The sequence below is a fragment of the Mus caroli genome, unplaced genomic scaffold (assembly GCF_978045245.1).
Source record: "Mus caroli unplaced genomic scaffold, Mus_caroli_1 scaffold_16, whole genome shotgun sequence".
NCBI lineage: Eukaryota > Metazoa > Chordata > Mammalia > Rodentia > Muridae > Mus > Mus caroli.
The window spans coordinates 9076036-9089309 of record NW_028227271.1 but is presented as its reverse complement, the minus strand read 5'-3'; the positions used below and the strand labels follow the sequence as shown (position 1 = coordinate 9089309).

The window sequence follows — 13274 nt, the reverse complement described above, 5'->3', positions numbered from 1 at the left end:
GAGCTATTGCTGAAGGTGCCTTTTGTGTAGAACCCCCACCTAGCTAAACTTCCAGATTGTGAAACTTCTAAGGAGTTTTTTATTCCTAGGAAGCAACGGCAAGCACAAGCTGCTACTAATGTGACTCAAAGTGGCACCATCATCCCAAGATGGCAGCCAAACTTGGTGGTGTCATTCCATGATAAAGTATTTCGAAGCATGAAGGATGCAGGAGTGGAGGGGTCATGGATTCTTCTGTGTTTTCAGAGAGCCACTGAGTTTGGGGCTGCTTGTGGTTGGGGAGACTCTTCATAAAGGCTCTGAAAGATCATTATATCTGTGTGTGAAAGCTTCTGGTTTGCAATGGAGACCACAAGACGTTAGCATTTTCCAGGGGTCATGAGGCATCTGCCAAGGAGAACTGCATACAGAGAGTGGATCCCAGGCTAGACAGAGTTATATATTTCAGGCAGCAGAGCCACAGGACAGAGCCATCAAAGCCCTCAATACTAAATATTGAGCTACAGGATTTAGTTTTTGTCCTGCTGATATTTGGTCTTGCTTTGGTCCAATATTTCTCAACTATACACTCAATCTCCAATATTTCTCAACTATACCCTGAATCTTCGCTTTGGTATGATATTGTCTATTCTGTTTCATCACATGTTAGAAGTATGCAATTTGCTTTTTGCTTTTCCAACAATTACAGCTAAAAAATTACGTTGAATCTCAGTAGACTTTGGACTTGGAAACTTTATTGAGACTATGGAAGGCTAGGGGGACTTTTGAAGTCAAACTGAATGTATTTTGATTGTGATATAGTGTGGACACTATGGGGGCCATGGTGTGGAATGTAGTGGCTTGGGTATTTGAACACTTATTTCCAAGTAGGTGTTGCTTCAGAAAGTTTAGGAGGGTTGGCTTTGCTGTAAGAAGTATGTAGTTGGGGAAGGCTCTGAGAGTATATAGCCTCTCCCTACATCCAGATCATGCTGTGATTCTTGCTGTTGATGCTTGCTGTCAAAGATGGATCCTTTCAGCTTTCATTCCAGGAGCTTTCTGCCATGTTTTCTTAGATGATGAATTCTGCTCCACTCTGAAACCACAAGCAAAAGTAAATTCTGTCTTCTGTCTGCAAGTCATATTGAATTGTGGTATCTTATCACAGTAGCAGAAAAATAACCAGGAAGGATAGTATTTTATATTATGAGATAAATATGAGATCTTAGGAAGATTATAGTTTAAAAAGTGATGTGTCTGTATGTTAAGTTAGCAAGGGATGCTGTGTTTGAGCTTTGACTGTCAACTTGACATGACCCAGAAAATCACCTGGGAAGAAAGACTTAAAGAAGAATTATTTAGATCATGTTGACCCATTAGCATACCTACCAGGAATGTAGGATTAGTTTTTGCCCTGCTGATATTTGGTCTTGCTTTGGTCCAATATTGATTATTGGCTGATATTAGAAAATATAGCCCACTGTGGGCAGTACTATCCCATAGGCCTGAACTATAAAGGAAAGAGTAAAGAAAAGTAGCAATGTAGTGTAAGCATGCAGGATGCATGGACCTGGTTGTTTCTCTCTCCTCTTCACTGTGATTGTGGTAGACCTTAACCTCCTGCCATTGTGCTTTCCCCATAATGATGGGTTATAACCTGCAATACTGAGCTGAATACACCGTACGTGGCTCCTTACCAGGTTATTTTATCATAGCAACAGAAATGAAACTGTAACACTTCCGCAACTGTTAACAAAAGCTAATTAGCACCATGTAAGCTTTGGGGAAATGGTGTGGCCAGTAGAAGTTTAAGGTACAAACTATAACATCACTCAATGTGGATTATGACTGGCAGAGCGGCCATGAAGGAAACTGGAGCCAGGGATAGAAAGGGACCTTGCAGACCGCCCAGTCAATTCCTCAGCTGCATTATTTGCCTGTGTTTGCTCCATACTAGAAGAACCTCTTTGAGGACAGTTAAGGCAGTGAGTCTCTCCTAGGCCCTAGTTGTTATATACCTGTTAGCTAGGTAAGACATCAAGTGTGTCCTTAGGTAACAGGGAACAAAGGCCTGATGCATAGACTCTAACTCTGCTGAAATGGGGCTCATCTGGTTCCTTGGCCTCTTAGGGGTTGCTTGCATGTATCTTCCATGGGCATAGCAATGGAACCTATCAGAATCCTAGCTGTAAAAAATCCAACTAACGAGGAGATGCTAGGCACCCAAGGCACTGTAACCACATAGTAGGCGGGAGCACAACCTTCACTGTTTTGGACTTGACACTAGCAGTTCTGTTCACCCACAGCCATTGTTTCCTATTTAATCCCAACGTCAGGCAGCTTGGGAGAGTTTTCTCACAACTTAGCCACTGCTGTAAGTTTTCTGCTTTTACCTCTAATCCCTGAGTCCCCAGCAAGACAAAAGCTAAGAATGGAAAGCGCTGGCTCCTAAGGAAGTATATATGTACAGGGTTTTCTGACACTGATGAATTCCCATTGACATTTTAAAAGCATTTAGGAATAGAGTAATTTTTGATGCTGATTCTAGGCTAGCTTTATTTATGCATGTCAAAAATAACTTGAATTATTGCATCTGTTTAGCTCATCTGGATCCCCCTTGACAGATGGTTTGCTGCAATATTTAGGAGCTTTCATTTTATAAGCTGGGGTACTGCTTATTAAAATAATCATCTCTATCCAAGCATGTGTTAAAATACATTTTTTCTTGGAATTGTATGTCAGCACCAAAGAGGACAATGGTTAGTGAGGAAGTCATATTGGTACCTTTGGCCCAAGCCCATTGTTCATAAAGTGAATGCTAAAGGCATTATAGGGTTCTGTCCCCTGCCCCATTTCCCTTTACCTATAATGTGTGCATAGACAGATTAAAATGTGTGATGGACAAAGTCTCTGGAGGCAAGATGGCATGGCCTCTCACGAAGTCTCTAGTCTCCTCTGAGTCCTATTAATGCCAGTCTCAGTGGAAGCTCCGCCATCTGTCATCCCAGCCACACAAAAGAAGTGTCCCATTGGTGGCCATCATCTGAGTAAATTAGGAGGGGGTTCGTGGGGAAAGCCAGAAGGAAGGCTGCATAACAGTGAAGAGAGAGTCACACTGTTGGCACAATGATGCCCACGGGAGCCCTTTCGGCAAAAATGAAAATGTGGAAGTAAACAACCCTCCATAGCATTCGTGTTCTATTTCTGTCTCCCAGGCGGCGCAAGGGCACAGGTCCTTACAACGGTGAGGATGTGACAAATAACGGGCAAAAGCCCTTTGTTCTGTTTCCAGAGTTTGTGATATTAGCAAATGAATTTCTAGAATTTTTTTTTTTTTAAAAGGAGTTCTCCTGGGTGGGTTAGATGACCAGGCGCCCTGGGAGGGGCGAGGCAATGATTCATGCAGGAGGATGGTTGGTCTGACAAACCAGTAAGGTCTCATTATAGGGAAATTTCAGAGTGCATGATGAGAGTACACTTATCTAAGGTGCACAAAGACCTCTTTCTCTCAGGTGAGAATTTTCCCAAACCTCTCTGGAAGCAATTTCTATTTCCGTGTACTTACACAGAGTTAGCTATGCTTACTTCCACATAAAGCAGCAATCCTTTCCATTTGTCTAAAATCATCATCATCTATGTTTGTTTTCCCCAGAGCCCGTCAAGATCTGAGCTAACCTTCCCTACCTAGTTGGAGTGTCTTGCCTATATTTATTTATGTGTATGAACATTTTATAATACGGCTCCCAGATCCTTCAGCAATTGCCAGAGAAACCACTTAAAATATATAATTCATTATAATTTTTAAAACATGGATATTTTGTTTCTCTGAACTTTCTACATTATATAGCTCTAACCTAGCCTAGAATTGATTGCATCATTAAAGTAAGCATTTGGCTTAAAACACTCAGAAGCCGTTCTTTATATTTGGAGGGCCACACATCAATTCACGGGTTTTAAATTCATTCAGACACTTAAAGTTATCATAAAAAATCCAAGCTAGGATATAGGGGACAGAGAAATGCAAATGACTCTGTCCCTAATCTCAGCAAAGTCAAAGATGAGTGGGCATCAAATTTGTCATGAATGTGCTGTCTTCTCTTTTATTTTTGTTACGACAGCGTGCTCTACCGAGTACTACTTGTGCCTGTCTTGTTGGATTGCTTCCTAAAAGATGCGCTTAGGTCTTAACTACATACTTTACCAGCTCAAAATTATCTGTTCATAAATTAGGACATACCTACTCAGTTTACCAAACAGTGCCCTTTTGACGCCATGTACTTACATGCTTTCTACGTATCCCCAAGTTTCCTGGGGAGAGACATGGGGCTGTGCTAACTTAATAAGCCCAGTTTTATTGTTCTGTCAGGAGGAGAAGAACTTTGATGTTAAACAAGATTACTGATACAGCAGGCTGGAATTATTATTGTTGTTGTTGTTGTAGTAGTAGTATCTGGCACTCATATTCTTCAATGCCATAGCTTCCTACTGCCCCACAATGAATATTAAAATGCATTCATAATAGCATGAATATCCAGATACCTGCCACACACACACATACATATATACTATATACATATACATATATGTATATGTATATATATATAATATATACACACACACACATATATATATATGGTCAAGTAGTAATGCACACCTTGTACAGAGATTCCTACAGAATAGCTATATTCTAGTATCAACTGGCAGCTCCAATGAGCACATACTTAAAAATATTTCAGATGCATTTGGAAACATGAGATGTTCATTGTGTGTTACCAATATGAACATTGCTGTAGCTTTTTTTTTCTCAGCTGGAAAAAAGTGAAAGCACATTTCCTCCCAATTATTGTCAATTTGTGTCTTCAATGAGGGTGATATTTAATGGAGATTCCTTTAAATTACAGATCCAAGGATTCCATAAACTTCCACAATGTAAAAAAGATAACATTTTCCATTACAGTATCATTTTTAACGATCAATAAGATTCATTAAAATGACAAAATGCAAGAGAGAGGTAGCCTCGCCAGCATCATGCGGTGATTTCTCATTAAAGCAGACAGAGAGTTATTTCAACAAAGAGATTAAGAGAAATAATGCATGGCTTCTGTCCTACCTCCTTGCTGATTTGCATTACGCTAAGTAGTTGAAACAACAGGGGAATGCAAACACACTCACATGATTAATGTGGAAATTCCCAACCTCCAGCTATGGCTGCATGCATTCACAAAGGTGCGCTCTTGAAGAAGGATGGAGAAGCATTTTCTGTTGGGTCTTTGTCTTGCCTTACAGACCTTCATGCAGAGCATTTCAGAGACGAAGGTTTTACTCCTATGCAAAGTGTTTCTCAAACTGTACACATTTTTAAGTACAGCTTTCTTCATCAGAAAACCATGTTTTGCCTGGTTTTGTTTTTATTTTTGTTTTTGTTTTTTTTCCTGCTAACTGGGGATTGTCTGGCTCATTCTACAACATCGAAACTTTGGAGATGTTCATTTCACAATGACTTTTACCAGAGAGAGAAAGCTTGAGGGTTGGGAAGAAACCTTAAGGACTGTGCAGCTAAACTCTCCGGCTTCACACAAGAACACCAGCACACGGGAGACTGAGTTCACACCGCCTGATTTGGGGTTACACCTCGTAGGGCCAAGGCATTTCTTAAGGGGAACAAAAGAATCCCCAAGTTAACAAAATACTGGCACAGCTCAAAGGGTGGATGGTTAGTGACAGATGATCTTCTTGTGTGCAAATATTCAAATGGAACCAGAGGTCATGTCAGGTGAAAACAAGAAGAATCCTGAAGGGTCGTATTTTCTACTCCTTCAGCATCTCAAGATTCAGCTAAGCAGGCATGGCAGGGGGGGGGGGAGCAGTACTGTTACATCCACAGGAAGTTAAAGTCTCTGTGATGTTTGAGGAAGCCTGCCAGACTCCAGTGTCAGTCTAGCCTGTTCATCTCCCATTCCCATATGGGCTGTCAACACTGGAGGAGAGGCAAAGGCAACATACGTGTTGTTGGCCTCCAATCTTACTTACATGAAGTAACTTTTCTCAGAGCTATTGATTACCACTGCAAGTGGACAAACTACCCACTGATGATTCACAAAGTATATTTGCATGACGGTACATGGGGTCTCACTGTATATCTGGTCCTGTGTTATCTGTAGATACCAGTGATCCACAACTCACGATAGTTGATAAAAACTAAAAACTAAGATAAAAATAAAGTGACTTTTAGCATAGAAATGCCTTTGTTACTACCCTTGTATGTCTTTCTGTCCCTTTGGGTTGAAAAAGTCAGGAAAAGAAATTGGCAAAACAATACAATGCTACGTTTTTGGCAAATGTTATATATTGCAGACAACTCTCAAATATAACCTCTATTTTACCCTCACATATCCTCTGAGAGAGTTACACTCTCAGATTATTCTCCATTTTACAGACTACATAAACAATGGAACACAAGAATTCTGCCCACGGCGAATAAGTAGAAGGTTTTGTGGGGAGAAGTCGGAATCAGAAAACTAGCTCACTTTTCTCACACTAGAAATAAAATACTGGTGGTTGAGAAAGGCTAAGCCCACTACCCCAGAGGGCATCCTCTATGTCTGATGTCAGGATGAGGCTGGCATCTGTTCCATCCCCATTGCATTCCTCTCACAGATGGTGAAAGATGATGAGACCCAAGTTAGGCAACATATTTTCATCTTCTCCTTCATACTCCTTGCCACATGAGAAATAGCACTAAAGACCCACTGGTATAAGTGTCATGAGTAAGACTGACCCAGCGCAATTGAACTGGGAGAAAAATAACTCAGACACATACGAGAAGTGTTTGGTCCGTGTCCCTTCAGTCCCATTTTTACTCTGAATTAATTGTTTTTTTTTTTCTTATTAACATACACAAGGCATGTGTCTATCTGTTGGGAAAGCATCCTCCACTGACCCCATGAGCAGCCCTTTTTCTTCTCCCCAGTTCAGGTGTGGTGATAACTTTGACCTTTCATAAGCTGCTCATCCCAGAAACCAGGGACTCTTTCTCTTGGGTTCCCCTTCTCATGAGTTTATTTTAAATAGAAGCAAGTAGTAGAGACATTTCAGTAAGGTCCACTGAGGTAAAGCTGAGAGGCCTTTTGGCTCTGCCACTCACTGTAGCTGTGTAACATACATAGTTTATAACCAAAGAGTAAGTACAACGTCCACATGAGAGCCCTAGAGCACCTCTGTAATGTACCTGCTGTCCTGGCAACAGGAGGCGAGTGACCTTCATACTGGGTGAGACTCTCTTGCACTCTGCCACTCCACCCGTCTCTCATCCCTCTCCTATCATCCTTTGCCTACCCCATGTCCCACACTTTCCCTTTTGCTTCTCTTGGCTCATCTTTTCTCCAGCAACTCATCCGTTCCAGCATGCTATTCTATGTGCAGTCACACACATACCTATTAACTAAAAGAAAACAAGTGCTTCAGACTTCTTAGCCCCATTTCTTCCTCAAGGACCATGTGAGTTGCAGCTTCCTCCAAAGTCCTTCCTACAGAAAATTCCCCTTGGTTTTTATTCCATGTCTGCAAGGTCTCTTGCATTTAGTTTGTATCCCTCGTTAACACCTCTCAAATGCAGTCTCTTATTATTGTCTGTTATATCTCTGCCCTGTTTCCACAGCAGGTTGATGAATTACCCTTGAAAGGTGGAAGCTGGTATCCCCACCATTTGGTGGTGTACGTTTTCCAGTGTCTAATGCAAGCTGAACAACTGTTTAATGATTCTGTGCACCTTTGATTTTTGTTTTTGCACACTAAATCAGACCATACCTTGGAATGTTGGGAACCATGTTCAGTACATGGCAAATGGCAATTTGTTCTTTAGACAAAGAAATTGTCATTAGCCAGCCAAAGTTTTGATGATAACACTAACAATTGGTGTTTAAAATGACCAAATCATTATCAACAAGGTATGGTGCTTAGTACCTCTACACTCATAAATGTTAACTTCAGGAAATAATTGGTTTGTTTGTTTGTTTACTTTTCTTCATAGAAGATAATGGACTTTAACGAATTTAAGGCAAGTACTGAAATCAAGTAGCAGGTGGGTTTGGGGGCAGGATGGCTCCCGGCAGCTTTACATTATCACAGAATCTAATACTGTGCACACTTATTCCCAACTGTCTCACAGTCCCATCACTTTCCCCAGAGCTGCAAAATGTACAGAATGCACGATCACATGAAGAAGGAACTTCATGATGCCAAATACGGTTACCTTCTACTTGGCAATCAATGTGGGCACAGTTCTTAAAATTATGACTAAAACTTCTCTAGTCTGCTCTGATAATTTTACATTTGCTACCACAAACTCAAGAGAGATTTTAACAGTATTATAGAATAGCTCATGTTATAGAGCCAGTAAGAGATGCTAACAATTATAATAGAACCTAGGATCCCTGAGAAGTTTTCTACATTCTTTCCCTGTGCAGACATATTTCAGTAACACATCATCGACAAGATCATATTTTTATATATGTATCTTATATATGTATTTTATATATGATTTTTTATGTATTTTATATATGATTTAATTAAATATGTTTATGTGTGTGCACCTGCTGGTGAATGGTGATGCCTATGGAGGCAGAGACATCACATTGCACTTGGAACTGGGTTATATAGAGGCATGAGTGTTAGGTGCCAAGATTGGGTCTTATTGACTGAGCTGCCTCTCTGGTTCATATGTAATATTTTAAATACTAAGAGGAAATCATAGTGGTAGTTACATTCTCCCTAGGTGACATCTTCCAGTAGTGTATTAGCTTTGGCTGTGTATTTAATAAGTATTCTGTGTTCAGTGGGCACTTGATGTGAATTTTTAAACTCTTGAGATGAATGCTCAAGGGTTATAGATCTGAATCATATGGGCTAATGGTTTAATCGACGGGTCTCCAACAAACAGCGGTGTGAATTCAATGGCCGTGCTACTGTGCGTCCCATTGCAAAATGACTTATTTCTTCCCAAGACCTAATTATAAAACAGAAAGAAATAGTCAATCATATATTGGCCTTCCTTAACATTTTCATTAGAACTCTTTTCCACCACTAATTAAACTATTCTTGAAAAGAACCCAAGACCAACTTTGAACCTCGCCGTGGTGCATACAAAACAAAGAGATCAAATCATATTAACAGTAAATTTCAAGTTACTTGGAGACCTACTGTTTGCAGTTTGAATCATTTTACTTGGTCAATTCGCTTTTTGTAGCATTGTCCTTTCCATAAAAAAAAAAAAAAATCAACAGCTCTAATTCTTCAATAATTGATACTGTTGAACTTATCTTTATTTTAATGGGGAAAACTGGATTGCAGTTTTGTCAGCATTTGATTAATTCAGTATTTCCTTTTAAATGCAGGTAAATGGTTTAACTACGGAATTATCTTTCTCGTCTTGATTTTGGACCTGAATATGTGGAAGAACCAGATATTTTACAAACCTCATGAATATGGACAGTATATTGGCCCAGGACAGAAGATATACACAGTGAAAGACTCTGAAAGTTTAAAGGATTTAAATAGAACCAAGCTATCCTGGGAATGGCGCTCCAATCACACTAACCCTCAGACTAATAAAACCTACGTTGAAGGTGACATGTTCTTACACAGCAGGTTCATAGGGGCTAGCCTAGATGTCAAGTGTCTGGCTTTTGTTCCAAGTTTGATAGCTTTTGTGTGGTTTGGATTCTTCATTTGGTTCTTCGGACGGTTTCTGAAAAATGAGCAAGGGATGGAGAATCAAGATAAAACTTATACTCGCATGAAAAGGAAATCCCCCTCGGAACACAGCAAAGACATGGGAATCACCCGAGAAAACACCCAGGTCTCCGTGGAAGATCCTCTGAATGACCCTGCCTTGGTTTGTATCAGGTCCGACTTTAATGAGATAGTCTACAAGTCCTCCCATCTGACTTCGGAAAACTTGAGCTTGCATCTGAAGGAATCCACCAGTGAGGTGGAGGCTGATCAAGACCCGGCAGCCTCTCAAAGGATGCGGACGAACTAGAGTCTCTTAGACGGAGATAGCACAAAGAGCAACCTTGAGTGTAACTTTAAAACCGTAGTCTTTCATTTTGTAAATGTCAGGTTTACATAGCGTTAGGTAAAGAAATACAAACTATGCCACAACGGTGCTCAACATGCTTTTTCTAGACTCATTGTTTTCTATTCGTATTATGATACACGTGCCTATTGTATGTTTGTTTAATGGTCCTCTAGAGATTGCTTTTCCCAACCGCACAAGCTATTTACTGACTTTACAGCAAGGTAGATTAGCCGATTACCCATGTATCTGATGTCCAACTATAGCGGTGCCTTGAGACATTAAACTGTTTTTTAACTGTACCAGACATGAAGTGTAGAATGGTTCTCCAGTCTATTTCACGTGGGATTTTTTTTTATACAATTATTTTGACTTACACTTGATGTCTGAGCAGAAAACAAGACAGAGCTGATTTGTGGTTGTAGAAAGTTCTCTTGGTTCACTGTTTAGCAGCAAAGTGACTTTGATGCGGGACTGCAGAGAAGCATAGAGCTTGCCTTTTTAAATTTTATTGGCTGGCAACCGAATATAAATATAAATGTAAAATCCAGTCAGCGGAGGGCTGCAATGCACCATGGGTCACTGCTCATGAAATGTGACTTTCTCCAACCACTAATTGCAACTAGATGATAATACCTAATTATGTTTTCCTAATTAAAGATAAATTGCTGCCTGATTAATAGTCTTGCCCTTTTCCTCTGGGAACAAAGGTTAAGAGAAACAGTTGGGTGAGCTCTCAAATGTATTGGCATTTCCACAATGTCCTGGACCACCAAGGAATTGAAGTCGTAATCACGTGAAGCCGGCACAGCCCACTGTCTACAATATTGTACATTTTTGGTGTAAATACGGTTCTGGACCGTGAAAATAGAAAACCTTACGGCCATGTTGACCAAGGGAATTCTGAAATCATTCACCGAAACCTCCTGTGGTAGAAAATGCTGTACAAGGGTCTCTTTAATATCTTCTGTGTATGTGCATTTCTTTTCTGTTTGGGTTTCATTTTTTAAAGATGTAAACATCACACCTTAATAAATAAGAATTATATGCCAGTAATTGTGTGATGTAGGTTTTGTTTTGCCCGTTTGTCTGTTTCCCCACCCCAAAGGATTCAATCATGTCCTAGCTTAACAAAAACCTATTCAAATGGATTTTTAAGAGCTTAATTCTAGGCAAGGTAACAAATTGTATACCCCTAAATTGCTTCTAATTTTATTTCATGAGCAGCAGTTACATGTTTCTTGAGGAGCTGAAGGGAGATCATTTTTAAATGAAATGATTTATTTTCCTGTCATATACTGATGTTGCTGCATTTCTTTCTTTCTTTTTTTTTTTAAAGCTCTTGTTTTGATCTGCTTTTGAGCATGCAACTTGCCAAATTTAGAGTGCAGAATGGAACTATACATTTATCTGTCACTTGAGAGCCAGCCTTAATAAACATCTTGCTATAATTGTTTACCAAGCAGTTGGAACCATACCCCTGCTGTTTCTTATGCCTTTAATAGCCATGCATGGTGCACTTAAAATCATAAATACCTCTGCATTGAAAATACAGAGGACAAGCTAACTATAGGAACCACTGACAGCTCTGGCCAAAGAAATGCTATTCTGACATGAGTAATTTCTACCCACATATGCAGAGCCTACAGAACTGAATTCTTAGCTGTGGGACAAGCGAATCATGCTACCTGGGGCCATATTTTTATTAATTCTGAAAAATCATTTTCTCATAAGAAAATTGATTTTAAAGGTAGATGTTTATTATTCATATGGATACTTTCTGAACCTGTCATTAGAGACTTTTAATGTGGGTATTAGAGGAGACCTGTTTAATGGGTTGATCAAATTAGCAGAAATAAGATAGACAAAAAAAATTTAATAAGCCTTAAAAGCATGATGCTTCTGATTTTTTATGAAGAGTCTAGAAAGGCTGTTGGTTACAAAAATATACATTTCATGTTTAGATATATTCAGTACCGAATGGAGTAATCTCCAGGGATGGTATCTTCATAATTGAGCAAGATCTGAAACTACTGAGGCCATAACCACCCAGCTGTGTATCCTGGATCTTGTCTTTCATCCACACAGAGGCCCCTCCTTCCCTCCCTACACCTCTTAGATATTATGTCTACAAAGTAAGGACTATGAACTCAAAATTCCATCTCTTCCCATCTAGTCCTGGATCCTGAGCTAGACGGCAGCGGGTTATGACTCCATGGAATGTTTGGAACACCAAATAGACTGCTCTTAATAGGAGTGTGAAAAAGAGACATACATAAGCAAACACAAAAATTGGAAGAGTTAAACTAAATATTTAAAAACATCAACTGATAGTTCTGAAAGTGTAAAAATGGAAATACCTTGATTGCAGTGGTACTTAAGGACTGCAGACAATTGTGTTCCTACTGTTCTGTAATTGCACTCTTTTCCATGCAGGGCAGAATTTGGACTAATTTGACACAATGTAACATATTTATAGAGCATTCATTAATAATTTAATTAGAAAATTAAATAAACACTATGAATTTAGACCTGATAACATACACTTAGAAACAACCCTCTCCATCATATGGCAATTTGTATTTACAAAGCCATAGCTAGCCACTCATCTTCTCTACATGGTGGCTACTTATGGTGTTCCTTTGCCATTTAGGGCCTAAGATCAGCACTGACTGACTAGGGCTGTTAAGAATGATTTCTTCTCTCTTCTCCCTGTGGGCCAATCAATTCTCACAGTGTCCGGTTTCATGTCTAATGTGTAGAAGCTCTCCAAGCACTTAGTAGGAAAGGCAGGAGTGGGATCAACCTGCTTCACGTCACCCAGGGGGCTCATAAGCCTTCCACTGCACTCTCTGACTGCCCTCTTGGTCACCAAAATGACCCAATATGAAATATGAAATAGACAGTGGCAGTAAATAACTTTTAGTGGATAACCCCTTGATGCCAACTCGATTATTCAAGACCCCAGAACACTACCACTGTTTATTGTTTATCTGTCCTCCCTTAGAACTGGTCACTATTTTTAAGACAACTGCTGGCCTTGCAACTTCCTAGGAGATTTTGCGGCGATGTTCTTGCTGAGTCAATAGCCCGACTCACTGTTCTGTCTGGCCTGATTTCCTCTAGCTTTGTCTCAAAGAACATGCCTGTGGTGTGTGAGCCAGCTGTACTTGCGAACAAGCAAGGGCATCTCAGACTTGCAGATGATGCACTGTCATTC

General features: G+C 39.9%; 1 protein-coding gene across 4 annotated transcripts in view; it reads left to right on the top strand.

Moving 5' to 3' along the window:
- The window catches only part of Tmem117 (transmembrane protein 117), a 496189-nt gene extending 485083 nt beyond the window's left edge, over positions 1-11106 (top strand). For all 4 annotated transcript variants that reach the window (XM_021183072.3, XM_029469872.2, XM_085831589.1 and 1 more), the window contains one exon: positions 9372-11106. In XM_021183072.3, the coding sequence (XP_021038731.1) occupies positions 9372-10018 (647 nt within the window). In that variant the 3' untranslated portion in view covers positions 10019-11106. The remainder of the gene's footprint in view (positions 1-9371) is intronic.
- Positions 11107-13274: the final 2168 nt, after the last annotated feature.